Here is a 16126-nt window from a genome sequence, read left to right as displayed (position 1 = left end):
GGAGAAACTCAGAGTAGGAGGGGGGGGAGGAGAAGGGGGTGGGGGGCAGGGGGGAGGAGGGCCTGACACTGACATACCACAGTCATGTGACACTGCTGCAGCCACACAGCTCTCACTGTGACCCAGATCCTGTAAATACTCCAGCAATCTCAAGAGTGCCACAATGATTCCCATTATGTAACCCCAGTTATGGGCAGACTGCCAGCTACAAAACAAAGAGGACTTTCTGGCTTGGCCCGCTTTCTATTTTCCTATCCCAGCTCTGGGCCAAGACAGTCATACAGCTGTGCAGGAGTGAAGCAGGGGCTGAAACTCTCTGCCGCTGGAGCTCCAAACGCAATCCTGTCATCAGGGCAAACTCACTCAGAAACAACTTAACACAACAGCCCTCTGCCTGACTGTTTTCTCAATACTTCCATACAGCAAAGCTGATTCTTTAATAAAATGAGGAAATAAGTTTATTAACAAGACTCAGGAGGATGTGTGTACACACATACACACACACACACCTGTGCGCGCACACATCCCATTGATCTGAGACCAATAAAAGCTACCCAATCTCACCTACACGGATGAAAAATCAAAAAAGTGAGAAAGATTAACAGGATTAAAACACATTTAAATCTCAGTGAATTTAAACGTGGTTCCATTTGAAAATAATCTCCTGATTAATTTATCACTTGCTCATTCTCAGCGGTTTCCTGCAGTGTAGGTCTGACAGCTCAGCAGATAAAGAAATCCCAATATGACGCCATTGGATGCGGACAGTGAAATGTCCATAAAGACATCAGCTGCTCAGCAACAGCCCTAGAGATTTAATAAACACTTTCCCAAATTGGGACAACAGAGAACTGGGCACCACTTTCTGTACAGTCCATGGGGAATAGTTCTGTAAACCTCACATACTCTTGTCTGCCATGTATCTGCAGTTCTTGGCTGTGGATCAATGGTATCATAATGGAGTGAGTGCAACAGATACAGTAATGAGGTGCAATTATTTAATTTCAGTGAAAGGACTGCTAATACCCAAAGACACCTTTCCAAATGTACCAGCCATCCACTTCACCACTTGTGGATTTAGTTTAAATAAGTTTAATCATATAGAGAGCGTCAATATAGCAAAGGAAAGAAGGAATTCAATGAAGCAAAGCAACTGAAGGATTAACATACAAAGCCGTTAACAATTCTCATACACAGGAAAGTATTGTCATACTTCCTCAAAAAGAGGGAGAAGATGCAACAGTGCTGACCAAAGCTGGCAAGCTCCAAGGAATCCTTGGAATTGGTCATCAAATCAATGATTTGGATGAGAATCTACAGGGCATGATTAGTAAGTTTGCAGATGACAGATGATGGTGATATCATACACACTGAAAATAATTATCAAGAATTACAGCTGGATCTTGATTATATGGGCAAGTGGGCCAAAGGTGGTTAATGGAGTTTAATTCACATATGTGCGAGGTTAACATGTTGGGAAGTCAAACAAGGGTAAGACCTGCAGAGTGAACGTTAGAGTCGTGGGGAGTGGTCTAGAATAGAATGATCTAGGAGTACAAGCACAGTGCCCTTCATAATGTTTGGGACAAAGACCCATCATTTATTTATTTGCCTCTGTACTCCACAATTTGAGATTTATTATTTTAAAAAAATCACATGTGGTTAAAGTGCACATTGTCAGATTTTATTAAAGGGTATTTTTATACATTTTGGTTTCACTATGTAGAAATTACAGCTGTGCTTATACATAGTCCCCCATTTCGGGGCACCATATTTTTTGGGAACGATGGCTTCACAGGCATTTGTAATTGCTCAGGTGTGTTTAATTGCCTCCTTAATGCAGGTATAAGAGAGCTCTCAGCACCTAGTCTTTCCTCCAGTCTTTCCATCACCGTTGGAAGCTTTTATTACTGTTTATCAACATGAGAACCAAAGTTATGCCAATGAAAGTCAAAGAAGCCATTATGAGACGGAGAAACAAGAATAAAACTGTTGAAGACATCAGCCAAACCTTAGGCTTACCAAAATCAACTGTTTGGAACATCATTAATAAGAAAGAGAGCACTGGTGAACTTACTAATCACAAAGTGACTGGCAGGCCAAGGAAGACCTCCACAGCTGATGACAGAATAATTATTTCCATAATAAAGGAAAACCCCCAAACACCTGTCCGAAAGATCAGAAACACTCTTCAGGAATCAGGTGTGGATTTGTCAATGAACACCGTCCGCAGAAGACTTCATGAACAGAAATAAAGAGCCTACACTGCAAGATGTAAACCACTGGTTAGCCGTATAAATAGGATGGCCGGGTTACAGTTGGCCAAGAAGTACTTAAAAGAGCAACCACAGTTCTGGAAAAAGGTCTGCTGGACAGATGAGACAAAGATTAACTTATATCAGAGTGATGGCAAGAGCAAAGTATGAAGGAGAGAAGGAACTGGCCAAGATGCAAAGCATACCACCTCATCTGTGATGGGGGTAGTGGTGGGGGTGTTATGGTCTGGGCATGCACGGCTGCTGAAGGTACTGGCTTGCTTATCTTCATTGATGATACAACCGCTGATGGTAGTAGCACAATGAATTCTGAAGTGTATAGACACATCCTATCTGCTCAAGTTCAAACAAATGCCTCAAAACTCATTGGCCGGTGGTTCACTCTACAGCAAGACAATGATCCCAAACATACTGCTAAAGCAACAAAGGACTTTTCAAAGCTATAAAAACTGTCAATTTTTGAGTGGCCAAGTCAATCACCCGATCTGAACCCAATTCAGCATGCCTTTTGAATGCTAAAGATAAAACTGAAGGGGACTAGCCCCCAAAACAAGCATAAGCTAAAGATGGCTGCTATACAGCCCTGGCAAACATCACCAGAGAAAACACCCAGCAACTGGTGATGTCCATGAATCACAGACTTCAAGCAGGGTATGCAACAAAATACTAAACATGACAACTTTCATTTACATGACATTGCTGTGTCCCAAACATTATGGTGCCCTGAAATGGGGGGGGGGGGGGGGGGGGGGGGGGGGGTTACAGTTTGCCAAGAAACACTGCTGTAATTTCTACATGGTGAAACCAAAATGTATAAAAATGGCTTTTATTAAAATCTGACAATATGCACTTTAACCATATGTGATTTTTTTCTATTGCAAATCTCAAATTGTGGAGTACAGAGGCAAATAAATAAATGATGGGTCTTTGTCCCAAACATTATGGAGGACACTGTATATAGTTCCCCTGAAAGTGGCGTCACAGGTAGATAGCAGTGTGAAGGCAGTTTTGGCATGCTGGCCTTCTTCACGGCTGATCTTTTACCTCAGTACCAATTACTTATGGCATACCCTTATCCCGTTCTGAAATCTATCCTTTATATGGTAAGGAGAGCTAGACTACCACATTATCATATTTTCTTATGACATAGGAGGATGCCATTTTGGCTTATTGTGTTTATTCTGGTTCACAAAGCAAGTACAGTCCCCACTAATTTCCCTCCAACTTTTCTCACTAATTCCCCTCTGATTCGACAACCCACTTACACAGTAGAGCAAAGTGTAGTGGCCAGTTAACCTATTAACCCTCACATCTTCGGGATGTGGGAAATACTATTTCTTAGCTGAAACTGAGCCTACTTTGTGATCTGTTAAACCACAATTATTTATCACCAGTGTACTGATCTCCTTCCTTATTAATAATGCTCTGACAACCAGCCTTTCCTAAATATTGAACACCCTGCATGTGTAGCCTGATATTTTCCAGATATCACTAAAGGCAAACTAACTTCTGAAAAATAGCATGGAGTGGGTGGGGCTGTGGGTGAGATTTGGGTAAACTCCTTCAAGGATACAAAAGAAACTGCTCCAGCAGTGGGGCAGTCATCCGGTGCAGATGTTTCTCTGACCATGACTGACTCGGTAAGAATGGAATTGGGGAGTGTGTTCCCAACCACCTAAACACTCGAGAGGCTGCGCCACTCAACATTGACCAGCCCTTCGATATTGGTATGTTAGTTATTATCGAGGCTGGAAACAGTATTAGAAGAATGTGATCAGGAGCAACGAGTCCAGTAAGTGTGATCAGGGAGAGAGTTTGGATTCTGAAACTCCTGAAGTTACTCTGTCCAAACTATATCTGATTTGCAATGAGCAAAAATATGGCTATGGGGCAGCACGGTGACACAGCAGTGGAGTTGCTGCCTTAGAGCGCCAGAGACCCCGGTTCGATCCTGACTGCGGGTGCTGTCTGCACAGAGTTTGTACGTTCTCCCCATGACCTCGTGGGATTCCCCAGATGTTCCGGTTTCCTCAAAGACATACAGGTTTGTAGGTTAATTTTTCTTTGGTAAAAATTGTATATTGTCACGAGTGTGTAGTTAGTGCCGCGTACGGGGATCGCTAGTTGGTGCGGACTCGGTGGGCCGAAGGGCCTGCTTCCACGCCGTATCTCTAAATGACAAAACTAAACAAAAGAACTGAGAAGTACACGGAAAGATGCGAGACTTTAAACTGAATGCAACAATCATCACATTACCCTGGCTCTCAGGCTCCAAACAAACAGCAGGAAGGGAAGAGAGTGAAGTTAAACAAATAAAAGCTCTGTTCCAAGGCATAAGTAAAGGTGAAAGTAACGTACTCTTTTGGCAGGATGAGCGAGTTCGGTGGTGGGTTCCATTCGTCTGGGTGGCCCAGCATCCAGTCAGACCACACCTTCACACTGGGAAGCAGCTCCTTCAGGTCAAGATTGAAAGCAGACACTTTGATATCATCTTCCTCTTCCTCCTCACTTGAACGTGCTGTGATAAAAAATAAATAGTAAATGATGTGATTGTTGTTTGGTGAAAGTAATAGGCCTCTATGATTGTGATCTCTATGATCTTAAGGAAAATTGCAATTTGAACATTAGACATTTGGACATGAATTCTCCATGAACACAGACAGTGAAGCTGCCCTCGAACAAGATTTGTCGCCATTTCAAAGTACTGCATGGAAATTCACTGTCCTCAGGGGACAAACAACAGATTCAGCCACTCATCTCTCACCTTGTCATGAGGACCTCCTGTGAGATGGGCAGTAGGCAGAATCTGGTTGCATCACAAACCATTGTTCACTGGCCATAAACAAGGACAAATGGACCAGCCGATATGGCTGCTGTGTGGCTGTGGCAAGAGATTGGAATGGGCTGAGAGGTGCAGGTCCATCCTAGAGGCAGAAGGCCTTGTGCATTTTTAATTGGGCCAGTGCTATTTTCACAAAGCCGTCAGTAACTCATGTGGTTACCAGGCTTTATCTGCAGAAATTAAAATTAAGTTGCATGTGTCATGCCCAAAAAACAGACAAACCAACTGAGTCTTTACTAAAAGGAATTGTGTTCAGTTCTGGGCAATTGTGTTCAGTTTTTGGCACCATGTTATAGGAAAAATGTTGTCAAGTTGGAAAGGGTGCAGAGAAGATTTACGAGGATGTTGCCAGAACTTGAGGGTCTGAGCTGGCTGGGACTCTATTCCTTGGAGCGCAGGAGGATGAGGGGTGATCCTAGAGAGGTGGTATAAAGTCATGAGAGAATCAGGTCATGTAGGCACTCAGATTCTCTTGCCCAGAGTATGGGGAATCAAGTACCAGAGGACATAGATTTACGGTGATGGGGAAAAGATTTAATCAGAATCTGGGGGATAACTTTTTCACACAAAGGGTGGTGGGTGCATGGAATGAGCTGTCAGAGGAGGTAGTTGAAGCAGGGACTATTGCAACGTTTAAGAAACAATTAGACAGGTACAAAGATAGGACAGGTTTACAGGGATATGGGCCAAATGCAGGCAGGTGAGACCAGTGCAGGTGGGACCAGTGTAGATGGGACATGTTGGTGTGGGCAAGTTGTACCGAAGGGCTTGTTTCCACACTGTATCACTTTATGACTAATTCCAGAAGAGACAAACACCCTCCAAGTGACAGTTGTGTATGCCCGCGTGGGGTGACAGTGAGTTGATTAGTTATATCTCCATAGTTCATAACAACCAGCCTGACCACATGCTCTTCCATTGTTCTTACAAGTACAACCAGCACTGCCAGATGGTGGCCAGCTGCAAAAGAAATTACAAATAATTTTCCTCCACTTCTTCCCCACAATGGGGGCCATAGGCAATTCCCAGAGAGTGTTGTCACAAACTTGTTTTGGCTGATTCAGTCGCCTCTGTTGGGAACAGTTCCGCTTAGCGCTGGCAGCATGTGCCGCATCATTTCAAGGAGTCAAACTTCACTGGAAAGGCTATGTAATGCTTTCTGGTAGATGGTCTCCGACCCTGACCTGCTGAGTTGTTCAAAACTTTTGTTTCATTAGTCACAGTACTCACAGAAACAGAACCATTCGGCCCACATTATCCATGCTGACCATGGTGCCTGTCAATGCTAATCCCATTTGCTCACATTTAGTCCAGTGACAATAAATACAGCCTATTCAGTCTCTCCTTATAACTAAAGCCCTCCACACCAGGCAACATCCAGGTGAATCTTTTCTGCACTCTTTCTAATGCTGGCACATCTTATCTGTAATGTGCGACCAGAACTGTATGCAATGTACCTGCCTATGATGTACACCTGGAATCACATCAACCTTTGCAGCTCGACAGTGAGAATTTGTTGAAAGGAACTGATTCCCCAACTGATGCCCCCAGCTCAAACAGTGTAAATACACATAGCTCAATGTGAGAATTTATACAAAGACCAAGTATTGACTCCATGAAGCATGGATAAAAGATGTAATCAGCTGTTTGCAATTGTCTCCTTCTTGCTGGGGTTGTGTGCCACAGGAATGGTCAACAGATGGGAACCTTGGCAGGCAGTCCCAGTAGGATGATCACCAGAGGAGAATCATTGCTGAGGCACACACTGGTCCAGCCCACACATTACTACAAGGCTCACACAGACCTGACACAGCTTACACATACATACACATGGTGTTCAGCAGGATGATGTGATAGGAATCAAGACTGCTTGCCAACATGATTCATTAATTATCTCTGTCCCTCATAAGATTGTAAACCTCAATAATGTCAACTCTCAGCCTAAATTCCAGTTAATCCAGCCTATCCAATCTCCCCTTAAAACAATAGGCACCAACCTGATGAATCTCCTTTTCACTCTCTTTTTTACTTCCACATCCTTCTTGCGTGTGGTGGCCAGAACATTACATAATTCTCTCACTTTAATGAATGCTATTCACAATTGTAACAAGATGTTCCAACTTTTATACTCAATGCCATGGCCTATAAAGACAAGCTTGCCAAGTGTCTTTTTCACTACCCTATCCACCTCTGTCATCAGTCAATAAACTATGCACTTGCTTCCCAAGTTTCTTCTGTATATCAATGCTACTGTCACTGCCATTTACCCTACATGTCCTTCCACATATTTATTTTCCAAAGTGTAATATCTCACATCTATCTGAATCATATTCCTTCTGCATTCACTCCACCCAACTTCCCAGCTGAAATGCCCTGCCGTATCCTTAGACAACATTCTTTGCTCACTATGATTATACCAATTTTTGTGGCATTCACAAAATTACTCATCAGTCCACTTATGTTCTTATCAATGTCATTTATATGTATTACAAATGGCCCAGCACTTCTCCCTGTAGTTCACTATGTCACAGACTACCAACCTACCAAATCTTTGTCAAGTATGTGAGACATGGTCTCCATTGCAGAAAACCATGCTGAGTAGATTCAGTATGTGGCTGAATACTCTAATGAACATCTATAAGTGCACGATAGAGGCCATGTTGACTGGTTGTATCAGTAACTCAAATGCCTAGGAATGACAGAAACTGCAAAAAGTGGTGGACACTGCCAAGACCATCATGGGTACTGACCATCACAGGAGGTTCTCCTCGGAAAAGACAGCTAACATCAGCAAAGACCCACACCACGCTGGCTACACTCTCAGCTCACTGCTACCACCAGGAGCCTGGAAACTATGACATCCATGTTCTGGAATAGCTTCTTCCCAGCAACTACCAGGTGCTTAAACACTGCACAACATGAATCACTATCACAGTAATCATAATCTTCCATGGACTTTGCTTTGGCTGCTCTACGGACTTCAGTTTGACACTATTATGATGTGGTTACCTGCTATTATTGTTTATTAATTTATTGTATTATTGATTATAGTATATTTATTCCTGTATTATGTTTATGGGTCTGAAAAGCTGCAGCAAGTAAGAATTTAATTGCAAGAAAGAGTTTAATTATCCTCTCTTGTTCCCCTTAACATCTTCTGATAGATCCCATCAAGCCCTGTGGATTTATCCACCTTAACGTGCTCCAATATTTCTGTTCCTGCTTCCTGACGTAGATATTTTCCAGAATATCAGCATACCCGTCCTTAACTCTCCTTGCTACGTTTCATACAGCACACAAACTCAAGTAAGATAACTTAATACAGATCGGGGACTGAAGTCACTAGAGCGCATTCTCTTTTATCTATCGGGGCCCGAAGAGATCGCCGACTTCCGACAATCAGAGATGGAGAGTTCAACGATGTTAAGATTTGGATTGTAAACAATGCTTGGTAACTCTCAAGCGAACACTACACCCAACATTGCCTTGAATATAATGGAGGCAGAGTGGGAAAAGCAATATCATGAAAGTGGTCCACCAACGTCATCTTAGAGAAAGCAATGGTCAAAGCAGTAGGTTGCTGGTAACACCCACACTAGAGAAGTTGTCACTCTGGCACATAATAACTTGACTCACCATTCAATGTACATTGATGATGAATGAGGGATGATCAAGTAGGAGTGACAGAACTGTGCTCTTCAAACAGTGTATGAAAGTTTAAATATCCATGTGAACATTAGGAGTTCATGCCAGTTTAACAGCTCAATAATGGATGCCAATTATAACAAGGCAATCCTCAGTCACTACCACATTGGAATCTCTGGCTAAATTGTGTTCTCATGTTGTGGTTTGGCTTTAACCTTCTAATTCAGAAGTGTAGATGCAGCAAACCAAGCCAGGATCTACCTGATGCATTGACATTTCACTTGTCTAAACTTTTACACAATGCTTTGCACTGAGCATTTTAGAATCAGAAAATGATTTTCAAACAAGTGACTGATTATTTTAAGGGGAAGAATGGCCAAACCTTCCAAAAATAATTGAAGATAAAATCCCATTAGGATTGTCAATGGAATCAGAACAGTTCAAGTCAAATCAATTTTGATTTCAACATAAAAAACAAAGATAACCGTCCCTTTTTGTAGCATTTTGTGGAATATGATGAAGGTATTCAGTCAACCCCTCCACTGTCAGGGGTTGACTGAATATATTGTCAGCTCTGTTTATTTAAAACCCTATTCCGAATAAGAAAAACTTCCTCTAACTCAACAGTGAGAAAAACCGCAGCATGCAGCATTATTAATTCCCAGTGATTGGCTCTCCCTAACAAACCATCTGAAAGTAACCCAGACTATTCACAACTTTGGGTCTCAGAAGAGCTTCACATACCTTATCCATGTTATTACCTATTTTGCACCTCTGTAACTGCAGTGTGTAACTCCAATTCTGCTTCAGTCAATCAGCTGCAAAAATCCTCATCCTTGTCTGTCACCTCCAGACTTGACATTTTGAATACCTTCATTTTGGTTTTCCTCGTTTTATTCAACATAAAACCTGGACTCCAAAACTCTGCTGCGATGTCCAAACTTCCAATATCTCATTCACCCATCAGCTTTGTGCTCATTGACCAGGTAGTTTCCAGTTATGCAGATTTCAGTTATATAGATTCCAATTATAGATTTTTAAATTCTCATCCTGAAATTTTAATCCATTTGTGGCTGCACTCTTCCAAGGTATCCACTACATCAATATCTTAATTATCCAAATTTAAACCCCTCCAGTGGCGGTGGAATAGCTTCAAGCTATTCAGACCATAATTCCTAGAATTCCCTTTCTAAAGTTCCCTCTCTACACTCTCTATTTTAAGATACTCCTTATATTTTACCTTTATAACCAAGGGTTTGGTTCTCCTTTGATATGTGGCTTGAGTTGTCTGATTTTGTTTGAAATCAATCCTTCAGGCACTTCGAACACAATATTGCGCAGGAGTAGGCTCATGCATCTTCAAGGTTGCTCCACCATTAATAAGATAACGGCTGATGTATATGTAACCTCAACTTCACACTCCCATCCTTCCCTGACAATCGTTCACCCATTTTGTATAAGATATTGTTGAGACTGCTCTTGGAATATTGTGTTCAATTTTGGTCACCCAGTTATAGGATAGATGCCATTAACACGAGCCTCCTTCTGTGCTGTATAGCTCTTTGACTCTGGGTGGATTGGTAGGTTAACTAGCTGTTGTAAGTTGTCCTAATTGTGTCGGTAAGTGGTAGAACCTCGGATGGGAGCTAGGGGGGACGTTGAGGGGCATATGAGGAGAATAAAAGGGGATTAGTGTAAATGAGTGCTTGATGGTCAGCATGAACCCAGTGGGCCAAAGGGCCAGTTTCTGTGTTGTATGGCTCTTTGTTGTCCATGTTTCTGCGAGGGTATCGTGATCTGGCATAGAAGCATCCAATTTTGCATGAATCGCATCCAGGCAGGAATGTCCTAACAAAACAGAAAGCCTCAACATGCAATCTGCAAACTGATCTCTGCCAGTGTTTCATTTCCACTTTGATGTTCTGATTACCTACTTGAGAGCAAATACAGTGAAGAGGGAGGCTGCTGTCCAAACACTAAATTCAGCTCTGAGGCAGTTCAGCTGGATCCCAGCAAAGCTGAAAATAACAGCAAACAACGGAAGTTACCAAGGATACAAACATCACTTCCTGTGCATCACTGCACAGGCCCCTGGAGACCTATTTAGCTCAGAAGCAGAATACGCGCTGCATTGATGAAATCTCATTGCAATGTTTGCAACAGTTTACTGAAATTCCAGACTCAAGGACAAGGCAAGTGAAAAATGAAAAATATTCATGTGAGCATAACTGGAATTTTCAGCCATGATTCATGTTACTAATTTCGAGGCCCTGCTTCTCTCTGCTGTATACACCAACTTAGAGCATGGCTATTAACTGTATGGAGTACCCCTGCCAAACACAAATACTCTGTTCATTTTTCAGCAGGATTCAGATCAGGAGCAGAAACTTTGGCTGATCTTCCTCTCCTTAGTCCAGGGGATTGAGCCAACTGGAGATGCAATTCCCAGACCCAGTTAACTCAGTGCAGACGAGGTAACTTACCATGGACCAGAAATATACTATGTCATGGATTTACCTGTCAAGCCAAGAAGGAGCAAGATTTTTGTGGAGCAAGGTTTTAAGAGAACATTTTTCAAACAAACCAATAATAATTGCATTCTATTTTCCACCTCCTACTGCTCAATGGGGCTCAGGCATAGAAAACAACTATGTCAATAACTGACATAAGGAGAAACATTGAGCTAACAATAAATATGCCCAAGAATGGGATGACCTGGATCACGGTACTTACACCATTAGGCATTAAGTTCATCAGGTGTGTACTCGTTTACAGCAAGAATCAGCCCCTTACTCTCATTCTCGAGTAGCATTTGTTTACAAATGTGCTTTTCATCTTCACTGTTCAAATTTATTTTTCAAGGTTCTCTCTCTAGCACTGTTCCTAGATGGGGATTCTACTTCTTAATGGTCCTCAATGAAATAAGCAGCTTCATCTAACCTCTTCATTCATTCTTTGATAGTTTTCCATTGCTCATAATGGTTCTGCATTGATTTACCTCCTCTAAACTCTCATTTCACACCGACGGGCCTTGTGCAGATCCCAGCAGCTCTTTGGGTCGCAACTCAAAACATTGTCAACCTATTTCTTCCACAGATGTTGCTGACCTGCTGACTTCCTCCAGATATCTGTGTTTTGCTCAAAATAATAATGATAATAATGGATGGGATTTATATAGCGCCTTTCTAGATACTCAAGGCGCTTTACACCGCATTATTCATTCACTCCTCAGTCACACTCGGTGGTGGTGAGCTACTTCTGTAGCCACAGCTGCCCTGGGGCAGACTGACGGAAGCGTGGCTGCTAATCTGCGCCTACGGCCCCTCCGACCACCAGCAATCACTCACACACATTCACACACAGGCAAAGGTGGGTGAAGTGTCTTGCCCAAGGACACAACGACAGTATGCACTCCAAGCAGGATTCGAACCGGCTATCTTCCGGTCGCCAGCCGAACACTTAGCCCACTGCGCCATCTGTCACCCCATATTTGGCTATATAAAAAATACCATATTTGCAATTCCTTGTGTCTCCAGCAGGTCTTTTTCTGACAAACCTTCCTATGTGTTTCGATTATGCAGAACCAGCAGGTTCTAGCAATGGTTAGACTATCCTCTCAATATCACCAGTTTGCTTTCCTTAACAAGAAATCCTCTCACCTTTTCTAAGATTTTTTACTCATTCCAAACTTACCACCATCTTTGGTGCCAGCTGGAGGAATATGTCATATTTTTATGTTTCTAACGAGGATATGTGAATCTTCTACATAGATGCCTGAGGTAACCGCACTGCAGCATGGTCAGGGAATCCCAACTGCCATCTCTTTCCTTGACACTTATGTTGCCAACACCAATTCTGTATTCAGTAAATAGAACATAGAACAGTTCACGACAGGTACAGACCCTTCGGCCCACAATGTCCGTGCTGCACATGATGCCAAGATAAACAAATCTCCTCTGCTTGTGCATGATCCATATCCTTCTATTCCCTGCATATCTACATCCCTATCTAAAAGCTTCTTAAACAACACTATTGCATCGGCTTCCACCGCCCCTGGCAGCGCCTGGCTATTCAACAGTTGAGCACTTTGCAGGCCTGGCTGGAACTCCTTGGGTGAAAGTATTAAGAGTTTGGTGATTTCTCCCTCCAACAACATGGTTTCCAGTTTAGCTGACTAAACACTGTCTGATCAGGCTTACTTGATGAGGACAGGCAGTCAGAGCACCAATGCAGCTCTGAATCATACTGGAACTTCAATAAAACTGCAAGAGAACATGTTTTCTTAGTTTTGCCCAATCCTCTCTGGTTCTTACTTTTTCCTTTTCTTGCACTAGCATGATATGTATTTTCCTTTTCAAATTTTGGGGGAGTCATTTTACAGAGTAAAGGATATCAGTAATGTAGAGCCAACTGGAGCTCAAATGCAGTATTGTATTTAAGCCACAGAAGCTGGATGTGTAACACGGACTGCTCAATCTCCAAACACTTGGCATTGGATCCCAAGTGGAAAGTATTTACAAAAACTGACTCCTGCATGACCTGCTGAGAGTCCACAGTTATGTCGCACACTGCAGTACAGTATAATCTGTAGAAGAAAAAAACAAAAACAAAAAACCGCGCAGGGTTATCGGATGCAGAGAATAACTGCCTTCGGACTTCCATTGTTTTTCAATCAAAGGATGACTGACCCTCGACCTGAGGCAAAGATAGAATGGAAACGCTGGAGTTTCTGAGAAAACAAAATACGTCAATCACCATTCACACAGGTCTATTAACTCTTTGGGGGCTGCATCGCGGGTCTATCTCCATAAAGATGTAACGGAATAAAACAGCCCAGAAATAAAGTATATTGATAGACTCTCTATATTTCCCCAATATTGATTCACAGACCATGTCCAATCTTCTCAAAGATAACACTGCTTCACCACAGTAATAAATAATAAACATCTTGTTGAGCAGAAGTCACTCCAAAAGCATCACTGATTTTGATAGGATAAACTGACGACAAAGAGACATGAACAAATTTCTGTTGAGAAGTGGACAGGAGAACCCAAAACACAAAGTGCTGGAGGAAACTCAGTGGGTCAGACAGCATCTGTGGAGGGAATGGGCAGACAACATTTTGAGTCGGGACCCTTCCCGCAATTAACAATTCAATTGAATCTCCTTCCAGAAAAGTGGTCTATTTCCCAAAGCAGAGTATCAAGTATTGAAGATTTGCTTCAAAGATACCCAAGTTCTAAGTAAGGCTATGTACTGTATTGCAATCATGAATGGATTCTGATAATCTGGAACAAAGATTAGATATGTTGGAGGCGCCCAGGGTGAGTCAGTACTAACTGCATGAGTCTGCACCTACGGAGGGAGAAAAAATGTTAACGTTTTAGGTCAATGACTTGCCTTGCTGAATAATTTCAGCATTTCATGTTTTTATTTCAGATTTGTAGCATCTGCAGTTTTATTTAGTTTTTGAAAGGTTGATGAGACTTTGTTGTAAGTCCCAAAAAAGATCTAGGCAGTTGTGACATCCTTGCTCTTACACTTCATGCCTCATGTAATAAAGGTTAACATTCCCATAGCCTTCCTAATCGTTTGCCGCATCTGAATGCCAATGCTCTGCATCTGGTGAACCTCCGTGCCAACATCTTTCTATCCAGCAATGTTTCCCAGAATTGAAATAAATGACTCACTATTCTTCCAAATAGCCTCCCATCTCTCCACATCATACTCCTACCATGTTGCCCACTCACATTACTTGCTCATAACCCCTTTGCACACTTGGGTCCTTTCAGCTCTTTTTCCAAAGCGACTTTGTATCATCAACAAAGTTGGATATATTCTGCCTTTTTGGTTATGAACATTACGAATACCTGAAGGCCTGGGACTAACAATAACTACCACACATTTATTTATACCCTCTCCAGATGCTGCCTGACAACACCCCCCCCCCCCCCCCCCCCCACCCCACTACATCCAGCACTTGTGCTTTCCTCAAAATTCATGCATCTGCAGTTTGTTGTTGCTACATATTTCTTGTCTCAACACATTTATTCCCACTATTTTCTGTCTTGTCAACCCTCTTTCGATTATATTGTATTACCTATAACCCTGAGAATCCTAATTTTCTGTGTGGCATATTATCAATTATCTTTTGAAAATCTAGATACATCATATCTACTGATTCCATCTAATGGAATAAACTCCAACAGTTATTTCCACAAAACATTTATTTGGTTGGTCAAACATAATTCCCCATCAAAAGCACGTTGACATTGCCTAACCATTTTATGACTATGGAAACACGCTGTTATCATGTCCTCAGTAACGGAGATTTAAGTGATTCTCCAACGTGTCAGACCACCCAGCCTGTGCACTGTTTTCCCTCTCTCTCCTTTCTTGGTGATACTGTTATATCTGCAACATTCCAATCACTTGCAGTTATGCAGAATCAAGGGAATCAAATCAAGAAAGATTATCACATAAACATTCACTCTACGGCTCGAAGATCCAGGGGATTGATGAGCTTTTAATAACTTATCCAGGATTATTTGAGGTCCTCAGTCATTAGATCTTTGGTTCATCTTCATCTTCGTTTTAGCTTAATTTATTGTGTTTTGATTAACATATTAGATCCTTTAAGACAAAGATGAAGTGAAATTATTCCTGAGGGTCATGGAACTCTCTTTCTTCATGAACAAAATTCAAGTACCATAGATAGTGCAAAGAGAAAAATGCCAGAGTGTAGAATATGGTGCAACAACTAATGGCATTTTAAGGGGATGAGTAGTCCGCTTCAGTGCCTAATATGTAGGAACATATATTTAATCCCTTTCATTCCATTTTTATTCCTGACCATAATGTTTCCCATCTTTGCCATTAAGCCACACAGCACTGAAGTGTCTGTACTAAAAAAATCAAAGGACAAAACAATTTCCCTTGACTGTTTTTGACTGTCATGAGAATTTGCCAATGTAATCTCAGCAAATCTTAACCTATATTCACTCTCTCTAGCTCAGCCCCACTCGTGTGCATCAGAAACTCAGATGGCAGCCACGTCCCAAAATTCTGCCAATTTCATATCCATGTTAACCTAGCCAGTCCTGTGGGTAAGGCTTGATGTCTGTAGTTACAATGTTCAATGGTAGGATCTCAACTGTCAGGACAGAGCAGGGATCTGGAACCTAGCTACCCTCAAAAGTTGTGCTCCAGCTAAATGCTTATGGGCATGGAAGCAGATGGCACATTGCCTCCAGGAGTTCCACTGGACTGCAGAGGAGAGTCCTTCATCAGATTGATGACAATTCCAGAGGTGACCGGCGGGCCAGTAGAATTTCCCATCTGAGCAACAGGTTCACCAGCTGCA

General features: G+C 42.1%; 1 protein-coding gene across 1 annotated transcript in view; it reads right to left on the bottom strand.

Moving 5' to 3' along the window:
- The window catches only part of smg6 (SMG6 nonsense mediated mRNA decay factor), a 293373-nt gene that overhangs the window by 139650 nt on the left and 137597 nt on the right, over window positions 1–16126 (bottom strand). Inside the window, exon 12 of the mRNA XM_033045897.1 lies at window positions 4635–4794. Coding sequence (XP_032901788.1) covers window positions 4635–4794 — 160 coding nt within the window. The remainder of the gene's footprint in view (window positions 1–4634; window positions 4795–16126) is intronic.

The sequence above is a fragment of the Amblyraja radiata genome, chromosome 28 (genome assembly GCF_010909765.2).
Source record: "Amblyraja radiata isolate CabotCenter1 chromosome 28, sAmbRad1.1.pri, whole genome shotgun sequence".
NCBI classification, from domain to species: domain Eukaryota; kingdom Metazoa; phylum Chordata; class Chondrichthyes; order Rajiformes; family Rajidae; genus Amblyraja; species Amblyraja radiata.
This window is presented reverse-complemented; position numbering and strand designations above follow the sequence as displayed.